At 50.8% G+C, this 23,545-nt stretch overlaps 2 protein-coding genes across 3 annotated transcripts in view; both read right to left on the bottom strand.

Moving 5' to 3' along the window:
• The window catches only part of Znf653 (zinc finger protein 653), a 19,817-nt gene extending 9,599 nt beyond the window's left edge, over positions 1-10,218 (bottom strand). For both annotated transcript variants that reach the window (XM_040729715.1, XM_040729714.1), the window contains exons 1-3: positions 9,926-10,218; positions 6,929-6,972; positions 4,643-4,858 (exon numbers count right to left, since the gene is read on the bottom strand). In XM_040729715.1, the coding sequence (XP_040585649.1) occupies positions 4,643-4,858; positions 6,929-6,972; positions 9,926-10,218 (553 nt within the window). The remainder of the gene's footprint in view (positions 1-4,642; positions 4,859-6,928; positions 6,973-9,925) is intronic.
• Positions 10,219-11,137: 919 nt separating this feature from the next.
• Positions 11,138-21,770, bottom strand: Ecsit (ECSIT signaling integrator). Its single transcript, XM_040729720.1, has 8 exons — positions 21,709-21,770; positions 16,411-16,530; positions 15,310-15,715; positions 13,886-14,109; positions 12,709-12,763; positions 12,457-12,605; positions 11,845-11,950; positions 11,138-11,456 (listed from the first exon to the last, which is right to left on the bottom strand). The coding sequence occupies exons 2-8, from the start codon at positions 16,504-16,506 to the stop codon at positions 11,215-11,217; spliced, it is 1,278 nt and encodes a 425-aa protein (XP_040585654.1). The 5' UTR covers positions 16,507-16,530; positions 21,709-21,770; the 3' UTR covers positions 11,138-11,214.
• Between the last annotated feature and the right edge of the window lie 1,775 nt (positions 21,771-23,545).

Raw genomic sequence — 23,545 nt, forward strand, 5'->3', positions numbered from 1 at the left:
GAACTCATGTCTGGGATTACAGAGGACCTGACTCTTTGATGTGTGTACTGGGAACTGAACTCATGTCTGGGATTACAGAGGACCTGACTTTTTGATGTGTGTACTGGGAACTGAACTCATGTCTGGGATTACAGAGGACCTGACTTTTTGATGTGTGTACTGGGAACTGAACTCATGTCTGGGATTACAGAGGACCTGACTCTTTGATGTGTGCACTGGGATTACAGAGGACCTGACTCTTTGATGTGTGCACTGGGAACTGAACTCATGTTCTCACGCTTGCCTAGCAAGCACTTTACCAACTCAGCCACCTCCACAGCCCTGAACTGTGTCTATTTTTATGACACCATAGTACACCAGTGGCCTGGGGACTCTATGCATTCATACTCATGGGGAGCTGGGTCCCCTATTGAGCCCCAAGTTCTTGGTATCACACCCTTTGTTGACCCCATTTCAGAATCCATTCAGTCACAGGTGGCCCTGTCTCATAGGGGGGCAGTTCTGTCCTTCCTGGGGCTCAAGCCAACATCCCGGGCTATCCTTGTCTTTCTCTCACACCCACTCCCAATCTGTCAGCAAAACCTGTTGGGACTGCATCCATGTACCCATAGCTCAGTTGTCTCTCCTCATCTCTACAGATGCTGGTCATGGCTTCAGCATCCCCGTAACAGAGGCAGCTTGGTCCCCCACAGCTCCTAAACACCTGCTCAGCACTTCCTGCAAAAGAGACAGGCCAACTCTTTCTCCTGTGTACACTTCCTTGCTGGTCTGCATCTCCTGCAACAGACAGATATGCCTCAGCTCTGGTTCTAGCCAACAGAGCAGCAGAAATGGTTTCCCTTGAGCTAACCTTCTACCTATCATATATGTGCACACACAAAGGAGGTCTTTGGGCAGAGCACCCCACCCACTCCCAGAAGGCCACCGGTAAGCCAAAGCCTGATATTTGCTCTCAGTCAGGAATTTGCTACGAAACTCCTCACACGAAGACTGAAGGGATGGGAACCATGAGTGACTGGGACTTTGATTATGCTCATAACACAACTGGGGTGTGCCATCTGGGACCATTAGTTCTATGGCTCCAGAGCCTGAATTGGTACCTGCTTGTGGTTGTGTGCATGGCCTGCCTTCACAGCACCACTCTGGGACCCTGAATCACTCTGGTACCAGCCCAACTGGCACTGGGACTATTTACTAAGAAAACAGACCTAAAGGGTAGATGAAGTTCTGTTGTTTTGTTTTTAGCTTCTTAGCGGCCCTTGGGGTATGGTTATGGCTTGGCTAAGTGTTCCCAAAGGTCTCTTGTTTTAAAGACATGGTTCCTACAATGGTACCATTAGAAGGTGGCAGAGCCTTTAAAGGCAGGCGAGCCTGAACACTCAGGTCACAGGTGAGTCCTAAAGGAAACTGTGTGAGCTCAGCCCTCTCTGGCTTTCTCTGGCAGAGGTTGTGATGAGTGGCTCTTTTCTGCAGGCATTCCTATTGTAGCAATCCCTAACCATCAGTGCCAGAACCTCCTAGATAAGCCTTTTCTTTTTCTAAGTGGGTTGTTCTGGGCATTCATTACAGGGACAGAAAGCTGTCTCACATGGCATGAAGACGCCCGTCCTGATTAGGGGGCCACAGGGTGGCTGAGAAGAGGAACAGCCCTTCCTGTCACTTATAACATCTCAGCCCCCAGCAGCTCCCTGAAGGGTATGAAGTCACACAGGCCTGGGGGCACCAGTCCATGACTCCAGCTACTCAGGAGACTGAAGCAGAAAGATCGCTAGTTCAAGGCCTGCTGGCATTATAAAATGAATTCAGTGTCAGTATGGGCAACTTGGTGCTCCATCCTTGGCTCCCAAAAGGCTCAAGGGTAGAATGTTTCCTATCACCTGTAAGGCTCTAGGTTCCAGCCCAAGCACCAAACATGAGAACGAACATCTGTGTGTCTGGACTTCACAGCTCCAGTAGAAGGTTCTCAGACTGACTCTTGAGAGGTAGCAAGACCACCCCAGGCATGGGCCAAGGTAGGGAGAGGTGCTTGGGGAAGAGGCCAGGACAGGAGCAAAGCCACTTCCTGACCGCTGCTTGGGCAGACACGGCTAATGAATCACAGGGCTCATTCCCAAAAGCCCAACTATGGAGGTCAGTGTTGGCCTGGGATGACACCATCACAGACTAAGAAGGTACCAGATAGACTAGCCCCGATCCTCCTGGGCTTCCTCAAGGACTCTAGAGCAAGACAAATGAGAGGGTTATGGGGAGGAGTCAGATGGTCCAGGGCAGGGAGAAGTGACAAGCTGAGGAGGACAGGTGCTAATCAAAAGGCACAGGACACCTGCTCTGGCAGCTTGAGTGTAATTGGCTCCCATAATCTCATAGGGAGTGGCACTATTAGGAAGTGTGGCTTTGCTAGAGTAGGTGTGGCCTTGTTAGAGGAAGTGTGTCACTGTGGGGGTGGGCTTTGAGGTCTCATATATGCTCAAGCCATGTCCAGTGCCTCAGTTCACTCACTGTTGCCTTCAAGATGTAGAACTCTTAGCTTCTTTGCCAGTACCATGTCTGCCTGACGCCACCATGTCCCACCATGACAATGGACTAAACCTCTGAACTGTAAGCCACCCCAGTTAAATGTTTTCCTTTATGAGAGTTGCTGGAGTTGCTGTGGTGATGGTGTCTCTTCACAGCAACAGAAACCCTAAGACACTTGCCCTCTGGAGATGGGCCAAGGCACAGCAGGGTAGCCGTGGGTGTGGGGCCCACCAGGAATACTTCTCATCTCAGCTTCCCCTCAGCCAGCTGGGATGCCACCTGCTTGGTGATGCCTGCCAGCACGGACTTAGCCCTGATGACTGACCCCACCCTCAGGCCTGCCCCAGCACTTGGCAAATGGCCCTATAGGCCTTGTCGGTTATGCCAAGTCCTGAGGTAGCATGTGGCATCCTCGCTGCCTACACCAGGATGTACTTGGGCCTTCCCAAGAGTCCCTCTCAGCCTCAGCAGGCAGCTAGTCCAGTGTGACAGAGAGACGGGGAGGGGATAGAAAATGTGACAGAGACAGGGCAGGGATGGCAGTGGGAAACAGAGGATCAAAGACACGACAGAAGCCTGGATGTGGCCAGGGCCTGTAATCCTAGCTACTTGGGATGCTGAGGCAGGAGGATTTCGAGTTCAAATTCAAGGTTTCCTTGAGCTACAGAAAGTTCAAAGCCAGCTTGGGTAACTTAATGAGACCTTATCTCAAAACTAAAAAGAAGCCGGGCGTTGGTGGTGCACGCCTTTAATCCCAGCACTCGGGAGGCAGAGGCAGGCGGATCACTGTGAGTTCGAGACCAGCCTGGTCTACAGAGTGAGTTCCAGGACAGGCTCCAAAACAATACAGAGAAACCCTGTCTCGAAAAACAAAACAAAACAAAAAAAAAAAAAAAACTAAAAAGAGAGCCAAAGGTGGCTGGAGAGATGGCTCAGAGGTGAAGAGTACTGACTGCTCTTCTAGAGGACCAGGGTTCAATTCCCAGCACTCACATGGCAGCTCCCAACCACCTGTAACTCCAGTTCAGAATACAACACCACTTGTGGCCTCCAAAGGCACTGTAATGCACAGACACAGCAAAGCAAAACAATACACATAAAAAGTGGAAAAAATTTTAAGGGCTTAAAAAAGGGAGTAGGGAGCCAGGTTGTGGTCGCACGCCTTTAATCCCAGCACTCAGGAGGCAGAGGCAGACGGATCTCTGTGAGTTAGAGACCAGCCTGGTCTACAAAGCGAGTTCCAGGACAGCCTCCTAAGTCACAGAGAAACCCTGTCTCAACCCCCCCAAAAGGGAGTGGGGGCTGATGATGTGTGGCTCACTGGAAGAGCAGGTACCCACGATCTCCCAGTGAGGAGCTAAGCACATGGTCAAGCGGTAGAACGCCTGCCTAGAATATACCAGTCAAGGGTTAGGTTCCAAGGGTACATCTGTAATCCCAGCACTTGGCACACTGAGGTGGAAGGGTTGTCCTAAACTCAAGACTACCCTGGGCTACATAGAAAGACCCTGACTTGACTCCCCAAGGGAGGCCTTACTTCCTCTGAGGAATGGATGGAGGGAGGCATAGGAGGGGGTGGGGTGGTAGAAGGGGAGGGAGGAGGAACTGGGGTTGATATGTAAAATGAAAAAGGAAATTTAAATACAAAAAAAATTTTAAATAAAGACATTGACTTAAGAAAATAAAACAGGTCTGAGTGTGGTGCACACGTTAATCCCAGCACTCAGGAGCCAGAGGCAGGCAGACTAGTGTGAGTTCAAAGCCAGCATGTCCTAAAATAGCAAGTCTCAGGCCAGCCAAAAGCAAATGAAAAAATGCATAAAATATTTAAACCAAAACCAGTGATGAGAGCAAAGGGGAGTGAGAAGAAGGATGAGACAGAGAGAGAGCTGAGAAAGCTGGAGGAAACTAAAAGGTTGTTAGCACACAGTGGGACAGCATTCTGCTCAGCTTGGCAGAGACTCAAAGGCTTCGTGTCTGCAAAAGGTTTGGCCAGGCCAGTCCTGGCTGATTCGGTTCTGATGGCTGCCTGAGGCTGGGGACCGTCCAGGCTGGTCCACGTGGGAAGAGTGCAGAGCGGAGCCCCGTGCCTGCTCGTCCCCACACCCTTGCCCTGCAGACCTACCTTTGTCACTGTCGGGCTCTGAGTCACTGAGGGGTTTGAGCGGAGAGTGCAAGTCCTGGAAGTAACGGTGGCCAGCTTCACACTGCCACACGGCCGTTGTGTAAAGGCCGAAGGTAGGGTCAAGCTCAGCCAGGTGTGGCTCATATGGGCATCGGTGTTTGTGGTCCTCATACCAGATCACCACGTTCTTCAGGCAGTTCACGTTGCGCCTCCGCCCTGTGGACACACAGTCCAGGTGGGCATGAGCATAGTGCTCAACTCCCCCTGGGGCCAACGGTTCCCAGTCTGAAATAGCCCTTGAATCCCACTCCCGCTTAGCAGAAGAGGAAACTGAGGCTTGGAGAGGTGACACAACCTAGAGACAACTAGGACCCGGAGATTGCAGATACTGTCCTTGGCTGAGTGAAATCATACAGATAATGGAGACTAGTACACGTCAGAGGCAAAACAGATGTTAGCTGTTTCTTTCTTTTCTTTTTTTAAATAGGGACTCATTATGTAGCTCAAGATAGCTTTGAACTCAGAGAGATCTGCCTGCTTCTGCCTCCCTAGGTCTTGGATTAAAGGTGTGCATCACTGCATGGCTTTTTGCTGTTTCTTTTGGGATTAAAGATGTGTGCCACCATATCTGGCTGCTTCTTAATAAAAATCTTCATTAATGCCTCTGGTCTAGACACACACAGTCCTGGGAGGTCTCACTGGTGCCATCTACAGCCACAAGGGGGTGCCAGGAGAGCAGGACATGTCCCCTGTTAGCTCAAAATCCACTGGCTATCACCTCAAAAGGGGACAGAGAGAAACAAGTGCCAAGGTGGCTAGCAAGGCCATATACTATTGTCCAGTCCATGCCCTCCCTCCCCCATCCTCATCTCTTCACTCTCTTCAGCCACGTGGCCTCTGCACAGCTACCCCAGTCCTCCAGATAACAGCCTTGCTCAGTGCCTTCATTCAGAGATCTCCCCACACGCAGCCCCCTCAGAAGCCACGCTCTCCAGTCATTCCAGCCAACTTTGGTTTGTTTGTAACAGCATGAAGAGGCTGCCTGTGGCTATCTACGGAGACGCCTCTTTTCCATCTTCCTCACTAGAGTGGCAGCCCCATGAAGGCAGAAACACAGTCAATTTTGCTTCCTTGGGGCTGGCTAGGGGAAGAGCTCACCAGACATGGTGAGGGTGTTAGATAGAATGGCAGAGCCAAATAGCATTCAGATCTTGGCTTTGTCACAATCTGGCTGGGCAGCTCTAAGTGAGTGGCTAGAGGAGAACCAGGGTTCCACCTTTGGTGACTGCCACAGGGACAGGAGCGAGCAAAGAAGCCACAAGGGCACAGAGAAAGGCTGGGCCTATCATAGTATGATGGGGGAGGGTTGTTCTCTACCTAGAGGGCTGGAAGGGACAGGGGGCCAAAAGAGGCGTTTGGGCTGAGGGAATGTGCCCAGGGTGCTCCATTTCCAGCCTGGCACTCCCTAGCCCTCTGGGACTGCACAGTGGAAGCAGTCCACTTGCCTCTGCCCCCAAGAACTCGTGTGCCAAAGCTGTGAATGGGAATGATTATGCACGCCTGTAATCCCATGAGACGGGGCGATTTTGAGTTCTGAGGCTAGCCTGGGTTACATAGTAAAACTGGCCAGGAAAAAGAAAGTGGGCCATCAAGATAGTTCAGGGCTAAGTAGCTTGCTACCAAGTGTGACCCACCTGAGTTAGATACTCAGGACCTATGTGATAGAAAGCAAGAACTAACTCCCACAGGTTGTTCTGACTTCACACCTGTGTGTGCACACAAGTAAAAAGCATAAATAAACGCAAAGGATGTTTGAATTGGAAGCTGGGGATACAGCTTAGCTGTACAGCACCCTCTCAGGGTGCACAAAGCTGTGGGCCCATCACTAGCGCCACATCAAGTTTACTTGTGGCAGGCACACCGCTAGCTGTCAGCGTAGCATTGCAGGATAAAGGCCATCCGCTGCTCTAGAATGAGTTTGAAGTTAACCTGAGTTACACTGAGACCCTTGTATCAAAAAAGATTCACAGATGACTGCCACCAGGTGGTTCCCTTTTGGACCACCCATCTGGGCACGATGGAGACTCACAGCCTAAAGATTGGCAAGGCACTGAGGCCATGCTGGGTGGGGCCAGTTTAGATTCAACCCATCTGGCACATAATACACCCTCCCTCTTGCGGGCAGGGAAGGGTCTGCCTTCCAATTGTGCAGCAAAGGCCAGGGCTGGGGACTGGCCAGCTTCTAGCAGTGCCCCGCCCCCGCCCCCATGCTGTAGCTCCACTTACTTTTCTTCCGCTTTGGCTTTTTGGGGACTTGCTCCCAAGGCTTCCTGCAACACAGAGAGGTGGTGGGGTGAATGTGGGGCCAAGGTAGGCCTAAGCCCTTGTCTGGCAGAAAATGTCAGCAGTTATCTGCTCTGGGATGGAATCTGAACTTTTGCTGTCCTACGCTCTTTCCAGCAGTCCTTGGCTTGGGTAACTGCCACTGCCCTGAATGGAGGCCTCTTACCGCTCCTTAGCTCAGAGAACATTGGTGCTCAGAAGGTCCCAGGCAGATGGGTGTGGAAGGTGGGAGGAATGCTAAGAGGGCAGGTGTGGGATGCTCATGAATTTGAGGTCAGTCAAGGCCAGCTCAGGTTATTTAGGGAAGCCCTGTTTCACAAAGAAAAATAATAGGAAGAAAATATTGGAGCACATGCCTAACAAGGGCAAGGACCAGGGTTCCTTTCCCTGAACCAAATAAACCCTATGTGATAGCTCGTGGCTATAATCCCAGAACTCAAGAGAGGCAGGAGGATTACTGCAAGTTCCTCCTTTCTGACTTCCCAGTGCCTACCCTTACTCCTCATGCTTGAATGTAAGAGTTTGATTTTTAAAAATAATTTGTGTTACACTTATTTATAGAGGCAGGGAATGTGCCATAGTGCTTGTGTATGGAGAGCAGAGGATAACTTGCAGGAGTCACTTTTCCCCTACCACGTGTGTCCTAGGGATCAACTAAGGTCATTAGGCTTGGGAGCAAATGCCTTCCTCTGAAATACTGTGGTTACAAACATGCAAGGACCTAGAGCTTCATGCATGATAAGAGAGACACTGGCAGAGGCACATGCCCAACGTGTGTGTGTGTGTGTGTGTGTGTGTGTGTGTGTGTGTATACACCTGAAATGCTGGGGGTGGAACCCAGAGCTTTTTGAGTATTAGGAACTCCACCATCGAGCACACATATACCCCTTGCTTCTAAAGTGTTTTTTGTTTTTGTTTTTGTTTTGTTTTTCCTTTTGAGATAAGGTCTCTCTATGTGGCCCTGGCTATCCTGGAACTCAATATGTACATCAGGCTGGCCTCAAACTCAGAGAACTCCATCTGCCTCCAAAGTGCTGGAATTAAAGGCATGCACCATTATGCTTGGTTAACTTTTTAAAAATGATTTTGTTATTTCATGTGCATAAGTTTTTGCCTGCATTTATGTCTGCTGCCCATGGAGGTCAAGAGGGCACTGGATCCCTTGGAACTGAAGTTACAGATGGTTGCAAACCACAATATGGGTACTTGGAACTGAACCTAGGTCCTCTGCAAGAGCAATAAGTGCTCTTAATCATTGAGCCACCCTCTCCAGCCCCCAGAATCAGACAGATGAGTGAAAACAAGATGCACTGTGACTCCCTGCTTGAGTAGAATCCTTTCTAAGCTCTGCATTCTTATTTTGTATTTTACTTAAGACAGGTGTCATGATAGGCCTGGCTAGCTGGAACTGTCTGTGCAGACCAAATAGTTAATGTCAAATCAGGTGTCCCCAGCATGCAATGGCTGACTGGGGAAGCTGAGGGCCAGCTGGAGCTCCAGGTGGAGCTTTCCCTGCATGGCTGAACTTCAGTGTCTCTTTCCCGCTGAAAGCATCTTTGCATTATGGACAAGCAGTAGTAACCTCTGCTGCAAAGACTCCACCTTCCTGCTGTTCTTGAGGGCACAGGGTTTTCATTCTAGGGCTGTTCTGCAGTTTTCTTTTCTTTCTGTCACCAGTTAGAGGGCCCACCCTGCCTTAGACAAAAAGTGTTGGAGGACACTGAGACAAACATGCTTGGTTCTCAAATATGGGGGGTGGGGGGTAGGCAGAGCCAACTTTTAAGTGTGGGCAAGCAGTACATAACAATTTACCAACATATGAGCAACTACAGTGTGGTGAAACATTTGTGATCCAAGTTTAATCCCTAGAACACTTATGGTAGGAGAGGACCAGCTCTACATGAATGTTCTCTCACCTATACCTGTGGGCCTACACACACACACACACACACACACACACACACACACACACACACACACACACAGACACTCACAGACATACACAGACACACACACACACAGACACACACACACACAGACAGACACAGACACACACACACAGACACACATACACAATCTTAAAAGAACCCTCATGTGATGCATGCCTTTAGTCCGAGCTGAGATGATGGGCAGATCCTTGAGTGTGAGACCAGCCTGGTCTACAGAGCAAGTTCCAGGACAGCCAGGGCTACACGGAGAAACCCCGTCTCGAAAAACCAACCAACACATAATTAATTAAACCACGGCACTCCTAAGCCCCCTTGGCTCCTGGGGTTAACTCTGCCTAGGGAAAGTCAGACAAAAAAGCAGCTCCGAGTTAACTGGCATCTAAGGGAGGACCAGAGTCCTCAAGTTGCGAAGGATCAGGCTAGGCGGAGTTTTCCCCTTCCTGCTGACTTTATAGGTAACCCCCCGACAGGGTGATGAAACAGACAGCTGGTTGGAGTGCTGGCTGAGTACTTAGGGCAGCTTTCTGCACTTGCAGAGGACCGGGCTTGGTTCCCAGCACCCACATGGTGGTTCACAACCATCCCAAACTACAGTTCCAAGGGATCTGACACCCTCTTCTGACTTCCGCAGGCAGCAGGCACGCACGTGGTACACACGCGTACAAACAGGCAAGGTACACACTGACAACCAGACGGCCTTGCACCTTTGCAGATTCACACCTGGGAGACGGCCCAACCGAGGCCAGTGGGGGAGGGCCGATCTCCAGGACGGGCCAGTCAGAGCTCCTGGAGGCGGGCAGAGGGGCGGGGCAAGGCTCGCATTGGATAGTCAGCAGGCCGGAGGCGGCGCGCGAGGTCTGGGCCGCCCAAGTCTGAGACCGAGGCCTGTGTGGTGGCCCTGTGGGCGGGGCCTCGAGGTCCGGGGGCGGGGGCCGCGCTCTCCCCGCCTCTCCCTCCATCCCTCCCGCTCCCGGGCCCCGCGCCCCCTCACCCGTGGCGGCCGCTACGCTGGCCGCGCTCCAGCGAAATGAGGTAGGCGGCGAGTTTGGCGTCGCTCCAGCCGCTGCGCCGTCTCAGGTCCACCCAGGGGCCGTGCGCCTCGCCCAGGTACACGCGCCGCACGTCGTACTTCTTCCGGGACTCGAGCCGCCTCCGGGCCCGGTCCGACTCTGTGAGCCGCGGCCGGCCCCGCGCCTTCCGGCCCGCCGCGCCCTCCTCTGCCGCCGCCTCCCCGCCTGCGCCCGCCTCCGCCTCCGCCCCGGGCTCTGGAGCCCGTTCCGCCATCCCCCCCACCCTGGTTACCGGCCTCCCCCGTTGTTAGGAGCCCCGACCGGAAGTGGCGCGCCTAGTCTGCGCCGTCGGGAGATTTTTCGCAGGTTCTTCACTGCCCGCGGCGCCAAACAGGGACAGCTAGCCGGGGTTGCGCATGCGCGGGCCAGGGAAGCACACTACAGTTAAACTGCTGCTTGGGAAGTGGAGGCAGTAGGATCCCGTAACTCAAAAGGTTGTCTTCGGCTGTCTCTTGAATTCTAGAGCAATGTGGGCTACATAACACTATCTTAAGAATGTTTTTTAGGGCTAGAGAGATGACTCAGAGGTTAACAGCACTGGTTGCTCTTCTAGAGGTCCTGAGTTCAATTCCCAGCAAGCACACAGTGGCTCACAACCATCTTTAATGAGATCTGGTGCCCTCTTCTGGTGTGCAGGCATGCATGCAGGCATAATATTGTATACCTAATAAATAAATAAATAAATAAATCTTTTTTTTTTTTTGGTTTTTTTCGAGACAGGGTTTCTCTGTGGCTTTGGAGGCTGTCCTGGAACTAGCTCTTGTAGACCAGGCTGGCCTCGAACTCAGAGATCCGCCTGCCTCTGCCTCCCGAGTGCTGGGATTAAAGGCGTGCGCCACCAACGCCCGGCTAATAAATAAATCTTTAAAAAATATTTAAAAAGAATTTTTTAAAGGCCAGCAAGATGGCTCTACGGGTAAAGGCGATTGCTTCCAAACTTGACAATCTGAGTTCCAGTTGCGGACTCAAAGGGTGGAAAGCCAGAACTGACTCCAGCAAGTAGTCTTCTGAACTCCACACACCCTCCCCACACCATAAATACATAAATGGAATGTTTAAAGATAAAAGAGGAGGGTCCCAGAGAGGCGGAGCCCGATGAGCACATGCATAACATCTGAAGGAAAGCCACAGGCTGGAGAAAAGGGCTTTATTTTGTCCACATTATTTTGTAGCAGTCCAGTCTCTGTTCAGCTCAGACTCAACTCTGACCCTACCGCTGCTGTTCCTCCAGGGCCTCATCTTCCTCCTGGCCCTTGGGAGGGCTGTGGGGAGGAGACTGTCCCTCCAGCCTTGAGGTTGTCAGCAGCTCCCCCGTGGACCTGGCCAGGCGAAATATCACAGGGACCTGTGCCAGGGTTGGGTTGGTCTCCTGCAAGCCCTGAATCCACTTGACCAGTGTTGCCTGGTCATGGGCACCCGCCATGCACATGGCGAAAACAGGGCCTTCTGTCACTGTAGGAGAGAGAAGTGTGCCCTCACCACCTGAGGTACTCAGACCCTGAATTCATGAGCACCTCCATGCATACATGTTCTACATTTTACCTGGGCTGTGTCACCTGCTTCTTCAGATGCTGACCTTGACCCCAAACCCGGAGGATGCCATGTGCCTCCTCAACACCCCCAAATGTGACCTGACTGTTCCCCACTGACCCGAGGCTTGAATCTGTCCTGAGCATGTCACTAGTCAGTATAGAATGCTCCACAAAATATATAAGGGAGAGGGAGAGTGGCCAAGGACAGGTCCCCCAGGGCCACACGATCCCTGATTGTATGGGGACGGGGAAGTGGCAGTGTCTCAACCTGAGGTTCCAAGGCCACCACACAGGAATCCTGTTTTTACCTTCATCCAGGTCAAACTCATAGTTGTCCCAGGCGCCCCTTGAGTATTCCAGGTCCAGCTTCATTGGGTAGTAGAGATTCCATTCTTCTGGGATTTCCTCTACTTCCTACCTCAGGCAAGAGACAGCACGCAGGATCAGAGGCCAGAACACAACCCCGGCTCCTCATCTGAGCTGTCAGGATGTTCCAGCCTACCTACCCTCCCACCCACCCCCTCTTATTGAAACAGACTATGTAGTCCTGGCTAATCTGGAACTCATTGTGCACATCAGGTTGGCCTTGGACTCACAGAGATCCACATGCCTCTGCCTCCTGAGTACTGGGACTAGAGCTATGTGCCACTATGATTTTTGCTATTTTTTTTGTTGTTGTTGTTTTTTTTTTTTTTTTTTGGTTTTACAAGACAGGGTTTCTCTGTTTTGGAGGCTGTCGGTCCAGCCTGGCCTCGAACTCACAGAGATCCGCCTGCCTCTGCCTCCCGAGTGCTGGGATTAAAGGCGTGCGCCACCAACGCCCGGCTTTTTGCTGTTGTTTTTAATTACACTAATTTATGCATCCCCTTGCAGGAGACCGTTCTTTCCTTCTGCCATGTGGGTTCTGGGGTGCACCTCACCTCTTCCTCAGGGAGTGGCAGATCAGCTCTCAGGATGTGATAATACACACACGTATTGCGCAGCCAGAGAGGGAAAGGGCCCTCGACATAAACAGGCTTGGATGGGTTGTGGCGGGCCAGGGCAGCTTGCTGATCAGGACTCTGGATCCCTGGTGTGAAGATGAGAACCTGTTGATACCTCAGCAGCAAAAGGCCTGAGGTCATTCATGGTCCAGAGGGATCCGGGGAACCCGGGACAGGCTGGGGTCTTACCTACAATGTGGGGCTGGGTAGCATCTGTGCCTGTGGAGTCCCTGGGCAAAGACATCTGCAAGGAAGAGCAGAGGTGCAAGGCTGTGGCTGCCCACCTTCTACAGGCCAGCCAGAGAAAGTAGCGGGAAAGAAGATGCCCACAGATCCTCAACAACTGTGCCAGGCCCCACATGCTACTAAAAGTGGCCCCTTCCTCTTTCTTTGTAGCCAATTTAGCCAGAGCCACCAACATTGAGTCCACCCTGAAGGGACCTTGGGGCCATCCAACTTATGTTCAGCCAAGTAAGTCAGTGTTCCTTTGTAGTTCTGTTTATTCATGTGCAGAAATTACAGTAACAGTTCTTCAGATGGGACTTGGCTCAGTTGGTGAGTGCTTGCCTAGCATACTGCATAAAGACAGGTTTCTCCTTTTGTCACAGTACTAGGAATGGAACCCCATGCCTTACTACCAAGCCACACCCCAGGCCTCACTAGGGGATGAGGCAGAGACTCTCTTTGTAGCCCTGGATGACATAGAACTCGCCCTGTAGACCAGGCTGGCCTTGAACTCACTGAGATCCACCTGCCTCTGCCCCCCAAGTGGTAGGATTAAAGGGGTGTGTCACTACAGCTGGGATTAAAGGGGCGTGTCACTACAGCTGGGATTAAAGGGGCGTGTCACTACAGCTGGGATTAAAGGGGTGTGTCACTACAGCTGGGATTAAAGGGGCGTGTCACTACAGCTGGGATTAAAGGGGTGTGTCACTACAGCTGGGATTAAAGGGGTGTGTCGCTACAGCTGGGATTAAAGGGGTGTGTCACTACAGCTGAGATTAAAGGGGCGTATCACTACAGCTGGGATTAAAGGGGCGTATCACCACAGCTGGGATTAAAGGGGTGTATCACTACAGCTGGGATTAAAGGGGCGTATCACTACAGCTGGGATTAAAGGGGCGTATCACTACAGCTGGCTGCTCTTTCTTTACGAAGTACCAGTATTCTGTTAGAGAACCAGACGATACAGATACGCCCAACAGAACCATAGATATGGATACACCGACATGGGGAGATAGGTCCAGCTGGTAATAAGGAAGGGCCATGAGCATTGCCAAAACACAAGGGGAGTGAAGGACAGTCCAGGGAGCAATAAAGAGGCCAACCAGGGACGGTAACTACAGGACCCAACAAGAGTGCATACCTGGTAGACAGTGACTTTGGCACTGAGGTCAGGCTCCATGTGTCGCAGGCTTAGCTTGGCCAGGTCCAAAGGGTCCTGGGGCAGATCTCGGGGCACAGGGTAGGGGTTGATATTCTTGAAGCGGGTGAGCCACAGCTTCATCCGCAGGAACTTGAGCATGGGGTAACTTATGCGTCCAAATATCTGAGTCAGCAGAAACTCTGTCTCTGTGTTGGGCATAACTCCTGTGCTGGGCAGATCCGCCAGAGCCCCAGAGAGACAGGGTATGGTTAGCCAGAAGTTTACAGTCAGGAAAGACAGCAGGAAGGGAGAATAGAAATAAAGGGAATTTACTTTACATGATTTTTGTTTTCCTACTTTAGACAGGGTCTGACTCTATGTGTAGCCCTCACTAGCCTGGGGCTCTGTATACAGAACAGAAATCTGCCTGCCTGCTCTCCAGAGCTGAGATTAAAGGTGTGCACTACCACATCGGGCCCATCAGGGCTTTGTTTGAAGCAGGGGCTAGGAAGTACCGGTCTGGCATACACAGCTCCAGGATCGACTACCATATAAAAGAGCACAGCAGCTCATGGCTGTGATCCCAGCATCGGAACATGAGGCATAAATCAGGAGCCCAAGGCCAGGGGTGGCTACACAGCACAGCAAATTCAAGGTCAGCATGGGCTACACGAGACCATGTAAAATGTATGTGTTTGGGACAGGAGTCCAAGGTCAGCCTGGACAATATGAGACAATATATGTGTTGGGGAAAGAGGGCTAGGCAGGGCGTTGGTGGCACACACTTTTAATCCCAGCACTCGGGAGGCAGAGGCAGGCGGATCTCTGTGAGTTCGAGACCAGCCTGGTCTACAGAGCGAGTTCCAGGACAGCCTCCAAAACAATACAGAGAAACCCTGTCTCGAAAAAAAAAAGAAAAAAGAAAAAAGAAACATGGACTGCACCACCTTTAACTACAGTTCCAGGGTATTCAACACTCTCTTTTGGCTTCCTTGGACATGTACCCTCATACACTTACTGATACACAGTATGCATATAATTAAGAGTCAATCTTAGAAAAAAAAAACAAAAAAATTAAAAAAGAAAACAAAGCTGGGCATGGTAGCACATGCCTTTAGTCCCAGCACTGTTTGAGGCCCAACTGTCTACAAGAAAAAGTTCCAGGACAGCCAGGGAGAGCTGTTAAACAGAGAAACCCTGCCTCAAAAAACAAAACCCACCCCCACCCCCAACCCGGGGATGGCAGGTGTACACTGAGGTTGTAGGTCACCAGGATCAGCCTCGGGATGTCCCGGTGAGTCCTCCTCCACCTCCGCTACAGCCCTAGGCGGAAAAGTTCTAAAAGCACCTGAGGGAGGTAGAGGCCGAAGGGCTGAGGGAGAAGGGAGTGGAGCAGGGTGCTCAGGCTGGGCCGCCGGGCTCACCGTGCCGCTCCATCTGTTCCAGGACGGCAATCCCACACTCCTGCTGCCGCGGATAGTGGACGAAGATGCGCTGGATAATATTTCGGGGCCGGAAGACCTCCTTGGGGAAGACATCCAGCAGCAGGTTGTACACTGACAGGTCCCGCTCCACACCGAACTCTGGCATCTTGCGCAACGCTAGGTAGATGAAGTCCACATGGCCACGCTTACGCACGCTTTGCTCCCCAAAGCTGCGAACTGCACGTAGGAAGCCTGCCTTGTCCTGCTCCCCGTTGGCCGATGGCGTGAACAGTTCTTCATGGAGAACTGGGACCTTGATGGGCTTCTTCTGGGGCTCGGGAGGTCGAGGAACCAACCACACGTCATCCTTGTGTATAACTGCACTGCAGTGGAGGCCTCGTGGGGCCTGGAGAGACAATGGGAGAGCATGGATGCTGCCTTGCTTTTCTGGAAAGGTGCCCTGGACATCATGCAGGGCCTCTGAGGAGCTCTGACACTGTGGCTTCTAACCCTAGCTTAGGTACCACGACAGAGTATGCTGCCACGTGGTGGTACACACCCGAAATGCCAACCCCCAGAAGGCTAGGGCGGGAGAATTGAGATTCCAAGACTAGCTTGAACCACACATCATATTCTAAGGCCATTTGGTATTTCATATGGCTCTGTGACACACACATACACAAACTAAAAATACACACAGGAATCACTTGGTCTCTAGCAGGTGCTTTTGGATTCTGGAACCTTTGGGAACTGGAGCCTTACTGGAGGAAGTATGTCACTGGAGGCAGCTTTGAGGATTTACAGCTTCAACAATTTACAGTTCACGCTCCCTTCCTATGTGTGCTTGAGATGTGGCCTCAGCGTCCTGCTCTGGCCACCTGCTGCCATGCCTTCCCTGTCTTTACGGACTCACCTGACACCTTAAGCCCAAATACCTTTAAGTTGCTTTTGGTCATTGTACAGCGACGACAAAATAACTACGACGGGCTGTCAGTAGGATAGGCAGGCCAAGGACCACGTTAACTTCCATGGCCTGATCCTGAGCGATGAGTGTAAAGCACAGGCCTCCCCTCTGCTCCTGAGTGCCTAGCCTGTGGTTACCTGAGCAGTGGGAGCTCCTAAGAGGGCCGTTCTGCAGATGCCTCCCCAGCGCCTGGACAGGCCTCGGGCCAGCAGGCTGACCTGGACCCAGCTCATGCCTCAGCAGACTCAGCTACCAACCTAGTCAAGAGAAGTTGAGACAGCATTAGCCAGGCAACACAGCTGTAAGACGGCATCACTGTGATAAAGAACACAGCTCAGAGGGAAGAGCCTAGTCTACCAGGCCCTAAGTGTTTGTTTTTGTTTGATTTTGTTGTTTTTGAGATAAGAGTATCATATAGCCCAGGCTTCCTTCAGATTTACTGTGCAGCCAAGGATGGCCTTAAACTCCTTCTCCACTCTCCAAGTGCTGAGATTACAGGTGTGAGCTACCAAGCCTAACAACTTTAAAATTCTATTTATTGATTTATTGTGTATGTGTGCCTACCTCATGCATCCACCGTTCATGCACTTGTGTGGAGGTCAGGGGAGCTGGTTCTCCCCTCCACCATGTGAGGTTCAGAATTAAAGTCAGTTGTTCAGGCTTGGCAACAAATACCTTTATACAACGAGTCATCTCACTGGCTCATATCTGGCATTTTCTCTTCACTTTTCCCCAAGGCAGGCTTTCTCTGTATAGACCAGACTGGCCTCGAACTCACAGAGATCCGCCGGCCTCCGCCTCCCGAGTGCTGGTACTAAAGGTGTGCGCCACCACCACTTCATTTTTCCACAAGATGTGTCTATTTATTTTGTGTGTATCTGTACACAGGTCTCCACATTACTGTGTGGAGGCCAGAGGACAACTTTCCAGTAGTCTCCTACATCGCTGTATGAATGCTGAGACATTTAGCTTTTTTTTTTAAAGATTTATTTATTTATCACATATACAGTGTGCTGCCTACATGCCAGAAGAGGGCATCAGACTGAATTGTAGACGGTTGTGAGCCACCATGTGGTTCCTGGGAATTGAACTCAGGTCCTCTGGAAGAGCAGTCAGTGCTCTAAACCTCTGAGCCATCTCTCCAGCCCCGACATTTAGCTTTTAAAAACAACTTTTAAATTATTTTTGTTTTAAATTTATGTGTATGGGTGTTTTGCCTACATGTATATCTATATACCACTTGAGTGCCTTGTGCCATGGAGGTTGATGAAATGTAATAAAAAATAAATAAAAGCCCCCAACTAAGCGAGGGGGTTACGTGATCAGAAGCTCAGACCCACGAGCAGCTGGAACAGCATCGGCAGCTGCTCCCTCAGCCCACAATCGCAGGATGGGCTCCGGCTGTGGAATCCCAGACCACAGTGTGCCAGTTAATTCTACCTAACCAAATGCAGTCATTGTCTTCTCAAGGCCCTTGTCTTATGATAACCTTGTATAAAAACCTTGCTGTGCTAAGTAATCTCTGTAACTATGGCAACCCTACTGAGACTTGCAGCCTCAGGACTCCTCCCCTCTTCTCAAGACCCTTGTCTCATGATAACCTTTGGTATGCTAAGTAATCTCTGTTACCTTGGAAACTGAAACTCAGGACTCCCCTTCCCCCTTTCCCTTTAAAGGCTTCTCTGTTTGGCTGGTGAGCATCTCATCTCATCTCATCTCATCTCCCGCCAAGCGGTGAGATCCCAGCTGGCAGCTAAGAAACCTTTGGCTTTTGCATCAGCGGTGTCGACCCCTTGGGTTAGTCTCTGGGATTCTGCAAACCTGGCACAACAGAGGTCAGAAGGACTTGGAGTTAGAGATGGCTGTGTGCTACCATATGAGTGTTGGGAATCACACCCTGGAAGAGCTCTTAATAGCTGAGCCATCTCTCCACTCTCTAGATTCCCCACTCCCTTTTTGAGACAGGGTCTTACTAGGTGACCCTGGCTGGCCTAGAAGTTGCTCTGCAAGCTAGACTGGCCTCCAACTTCACAGAACTCCCCCACCTCTCCCTCTCAAGGACTGGGATTAAAGCATGCAGGACCACAGTTTCTCAGACAGTCTTTCATTGAACTGGGAGCTCACCAGGTCGGTTGACCCTTTCTCTGTCTCCCTCAGCTTTAAGAGGAAAAGAAAAAGGCTTGAATACAACTGTTAAGAGAGGCAGGCTCAGAAGAAAGTAGGGTCCATTTGACCATAGGTGTGGCTTAAGACAAAATTATTAAAAAAAAAACAACAACAACCCTATTTGTGCACTCCTGACTGTGTATATATAGATGTGCCATGACACCAGCACAGAGGACGACTTGTAGAATTCAGTCCTCTCCTTCCACCATGTGGGTCCCGGAGATGGAACTCAGGTCCTTAGACTTGGCAGCAAGCACTTTTTACGCAGTGAACCATCTCACCGGTCCCATCTCCTTTTCCCCCTGGGTATCTGAGCTAGAACTCAGGTGGTCAGGCTCATGCAGGCACTTACCAACGAGCTGTCTCAGTGGCCTCTCTACTTCTTTCTCTTGCCTGAGCGCTACCGCTACTCTTGTGTGACACTGAGAAGTGTCCAGATTCACACCGTTGTCTGGAGCCTGAACTCTGGCAAAAGAATCTCTCACTGGGCACAGTGGCGCATCTTTAATCCCAGCACTCAGGAGGCAGATCTGAGTTCAAGGCCAGCTGTGGAGGGCACAGCTTACAGACAGCACGAGAGAAGAAGGCCATGAGCGAATGTGGGGTTGTTTTGTTTTGTTTTGGTTTTTCGAGACAGAGTTTCTCTGTGGCTTTGGTGGCTGTCCTGGAACTAGCTCTGTAGACCAGGCTAGTCTCGAACTCAAAGAGATCCACCTGCCTCTGCCTCCCGGTGCTGAAATTACAGGTGTGCACCATCACTGCCTGGCATGAGTGTATGTGTTAACACCTGGAAATGTTTGCCATTCTATAAAGCCAGCCCTCATCGAAACCCTAAGAGTCCTGAGCATTCCCAGTTAATAGAGCCCATCCTCATGAAAGACATCACATGTGCTTTGCAAAAAGTTTGCTGTTATGCTTATTCCCCCAGACTCCTAAATACTATTTCTCAGTCAACAGAACCCATCCTTTGCTGGGCGATGGTGGTTCACACCTTTAATCCCAGCACTTGGGAGGCAGAGGTAGGCGGATCGCTGTGAGTTCTACAAAGCCAGTTCCAGGACAACCAGGGCTACACAGAGAAACCATGTCTCAAAAACCAAAAGGAACCCATCCTTATGCTTATTACACACCCTTCCTCTCTAGGCCCTTGTCCTGAGCACTGTTCTCAGTAAGTAGAATCCATTCTCATGGGAAAGGTCAAAGGGGCTTTGCTATATAGAGATGCGCTTTACAAGGGAGTGTCTATGTAGTCATGCCTAAAAGCTTTGTCATGGTAATTGTCTCATGACAGGCAAACTTTTTTTCCAAAATTTTACTATTTTTACATGTGTAAGAAATAGCCACTTGCCGGGCGTTAGTGGCCCACGCCTTTAATCCCAGCACTTGGGAGGCAGAGGCAGGCGGATCTCTGTGAGTTCGAGGCCAGCCTGGTCTACAAGAGCTAGTTCCAGGACAGCCTCCAAAGCCACAGAGAAACCCTGTCTCGAAAAACCAAAAAAAAAAAAAAAAAAGAAATAACCACTTGGCATTAGACTCCAGAAGTTTGGACCCAGCACCAGCTAAGTTGTGCTGACCTACGTTTCACTCTTAACCTCATCCAGATGGTCTCACCATTGGCCATGACACTTGCAGGGACCCCCACAGCCAGCCGTTCTACAGTGAGACCTTGTCTCAAACAAAGTCAGGGTTTTCTGCATTGTCTGACATAATCATGTAATTTGGGGGGGGTGGTTTGTTCTATTAATGTATTACATAAATTTTCAGATATTAAACTACCCTTGCATTTTGGAGACAGATTCTCTTAGCCATGTAGAATCCTTTTCGTATGTTTACAAACTGCAAGGAGGCACTGGTTTGCAGTTTTCTTAGTGTACCTGTGGGGCTTTGGTGCCAGGGTATCCAGGCCTCAGAGAGCATGTTAGAAGGTTTCCCTCATTCTTGCTACCACAGAAACTTTCTGGAGGTGGGTGTGATGGCATACGCCTGTAACCCCAGCACTCAGGTGGTAACAAGAGGGTCAGCCTTAGATACATAGCAAGTATGAAGCCAGCCTGGGCTACATGAAAACCTGCCTCAAAAAACAGGGAAAGGAAACCAAAAGAACCCAGAAAACAACACAAAACACTATCTTGGGTGCTAACAAGATGGCTGAGCAGGTAATTCCATGTCTGACAACCAGAATTCCATCCTTGGAATCCAGGGGGAAGGAGAAAAGAACTGACTCCCACAACCTGTCCTCTGACCTCACAAATAAAAACAAGAAACTTCAGCCGGGCGTTGGTGGCACACGCCTTTAATCCCAGCACTCGGGAGGCAGAGGCAGGCGAACCTCTGTGAGTTCCAGGCCAGCCTGGTCTACAGAGCGAGTTCCAGGACAGCCTCCAAAACAATACAGAGAAACCCTGTCTCGAAAAACCAAAAAAAAAAAAAAAAAAAAAAAAAATCTAAATCTTTGCTTTGCAAATTATGTTCAAGGACCTATAAAATGTTGACTCTTAATTCAGATATACTGTGGGAATATGCATTGTGACAGCCATAGGTGACTCCTACAAGTATTAATCAGAGTAGTGAATACTTCTGCTCATGGTTCCCTCATGTTTTCACCTCCATACCTAAACATAATTTTGGTACAAACCAGCCATCTCAAACTCCATTCACCGGATATCAACAGACATACCTTTGATCTAGAGGTTAGCCAGGGTTACCACCCTGCCTCATTATTCAAGCCACAAAGCAGGAGTTAGTTAGAGTCCACCATGCCCTTGTTCAGTCTGTCCAACAGTCCTGGAGACTACTTCCAATCTGTCCCCTTTGCTGCAGGTCACGGCACCAGTATGTGCTCTGCTTTCCTGCATAGGAATCCATCCACTCTCTCCTGCCCAGTCAGCTTCTTCCCTCCACTGGAAAAGAACGCTTTAACAATTTAAGGAGCTGGAGGGATGCCTTTATAGGTAAAATGCTTGCCCTGAAAGTCTGAGGACCAGAGTTTGATCCCCAGCACCCACATAAACAGCCAGGTGAGGTGAAATGCACTTGGAATCCCAGCACTGGGGAAGCAGAAATGGGCAGGTGCCTGAGCTCGCTGGCCAGCCAGCCAGCCCAATCAGTGATCCGGGTCCCCGTGAAAGACCTTGTCTCAAAGCACAAAGTGGGCAGCGCCTGAGGAACACCACCCAAGGCTGACATTTGTCCTCCAGTACACATGCGCTAACACACATCCATACACCCACACATGAACACACAGAAATGCTGCGTGTGATGGCACATACCTGCAATCCCAGCACTCGAGAGACACGGGCAGGCAGATCTCTGAGTCTGAAGTGAGCCTGATTTACATAGACACAGCAAGTTCCAGAGCAGCCAGGGTACATAGTGGGACTCTGCCTAAAAAAAAAAAAAATCAGATTTGAGACCAATGTTGTGGCTGTAAAGCCAGCACTGTGGAGTCTGAGACAGGAGGATTGCATCCAGCATCAGACAAGCTGGTAGTAATTTGTGAGCTCATGGCAGCCTTGAGCCACAACAAGGTCCTGTTTGAACTGTACATAAATAAGAGCTAGCACAGAAGATTCAACTAGAGAGTTACTCGCTGCTGGAACAACGCAAGTCTAATGACCTCAGTTCAATCCCTGCAATATGCATAAAGGGACGGATAAAACTCCCTAGCTGGCCAGGCACTGGTGGTGCACACCTTTAATCCCAGCACTCGGGCACAGGCAGGCAGACCTCCGTGAGTTCAAGGCCACCCTGGTCTACAGAGCCAGTTCCAGGACAGGCTCTAAAGCCACAGAGAAACCCTGTCTTGAAAAAAACAACAAAACAAAAACTCCCTAGCTGTCCTCTGACCTCCGCCATGCACCTTGGCACACCTGTGTGTCCCACCCCACCCCAATAACTAAAAACTTCAAAGTAAATACATATCAGAAAGGGGGGGCAGTGTTAAGAGCACTGGCTGCTCTTCCAAAGGACCAGGGTTCAATTCCCAGCAACCACATGGCTGCTAACAACTGTCTGTAACTCCAGTTCCAAGGAACACCCTTATACAGGCAAACCAATGGACATGAAATAAAAATAAAATAAATAGACATCAGACGGAGTCCACCTGCTGAACTGCTCCATCCCTGTAGCTCCAGCCCACTGTTTCTGAAACAAGACAAGTTTACTGGTCTCACAGGCTTCCGCCTACTGCTTCTCATCTTGGTGCATGCCTGTAATCCAGCACTCAGAAGGCTGGAGCAGGAAGATCAAGAGTTCGAGGCCAGCTTGGGATACATACTCTTGTTTCATGGAACACACTGCTTGCCACAATCACTATTTGCAATCACGAAATTACCTGTTCCGTCTGAGATTTGTTCTTAGACAATATGTATGTATGTATGTATGTATGTATGTATGTGTATATATATATATTTTTTTTTGATCTGTTTTTCTCATTACTATGTCTCCACCAGCAGGGGCAATGCCTGGTACGCGGTAAGTGCCCAACACCGACCAACTGAGTGCGGATAAGCAGTAAGTTCCCACACAGCACAGATAATCTGAACAGCGAGGTAGCGTGTATGTACGTGTGCACGTGGGCTGTCATGGCTCCCGGTCTCCGAGAGACTGGAAGACGCAGGTTCCCAGTGCTGGGCGGCCTCTCTGAGCCGGCCGCCGCATCTTCGAAACCGGACGTTTGAAGCAAAAGGCGCCGAGCAACCTTTCCTCGCAGGTCCCCAAGCATGAGCCCCAAAGGTCACGGTGCCCTCACCCTGAGGCCGAGGTGAAGGCTGTCCTCCCCGGCTCTACCAGGCTCGGGAGTGGACGCCCTTGATCCCCAGACCGTCCCATCGCCCTCCCACGCGCGACCCACCTACTCACGCGGCCGAGCGCCGAACATAGCCGGCTGGGTGGCACCGCGGGGAGCCCTCACGTTCTGTCATAGAGCTTCCGGTTACATGCCGAAGGCGACAGCAAATCAGGAAGGCCTGTGAGGATAGGTCCCGCCCTCACGAAGAGACTCACCAATAGGAAGGAGGGAGGACACTGATCCCGCCTCAGGGAGCAGGCCCTACCCCTCACCCATCTGCGGGAGCCTGGGGCGTTGGGCTCCTGCGGCGGAGGCGC

This window comes from Mesocricetus auratus, unplaced genomic scaffold (genome assembly GCF_017639785.1).
Source record: "Mesocricetus auratus isolate SY011 unplaced genomic scaffold, BCM_Maur_2.0 Super-Scaffold_100022, whole genome shotgun sequence".
NCBI classification, from domain to species: Eukaryota; Metazoa; Chordata; class Mammalia; order Rodentia; family Cricetidae; genus Mesocricetus; species Mesocricetus auratus.

Coding starts and splice junctions, on each gene's coding strand:
- Ecsit (XM_040729720.1), bottom strand. CDS start 16,506: ATGAGCTGGGTCCAGGTCAGCCTGCTGGCCCGAGGCCTGTCCAGGCGC. Junction 12,606..12,708: donor TACCCAGCCCCACATTGTAG/GTAAGACCCCAG, acceptor TCTTCACACCAG/GGATCCAGAGTCCTGATCAG. Junction 11,457..11,844: donor TGAGTTTGACCTGGATGAAG/GTAAAAACAGGA, acceptor TCTCTCCTACAG/TGACAGAAGGCCCTGTTTTC.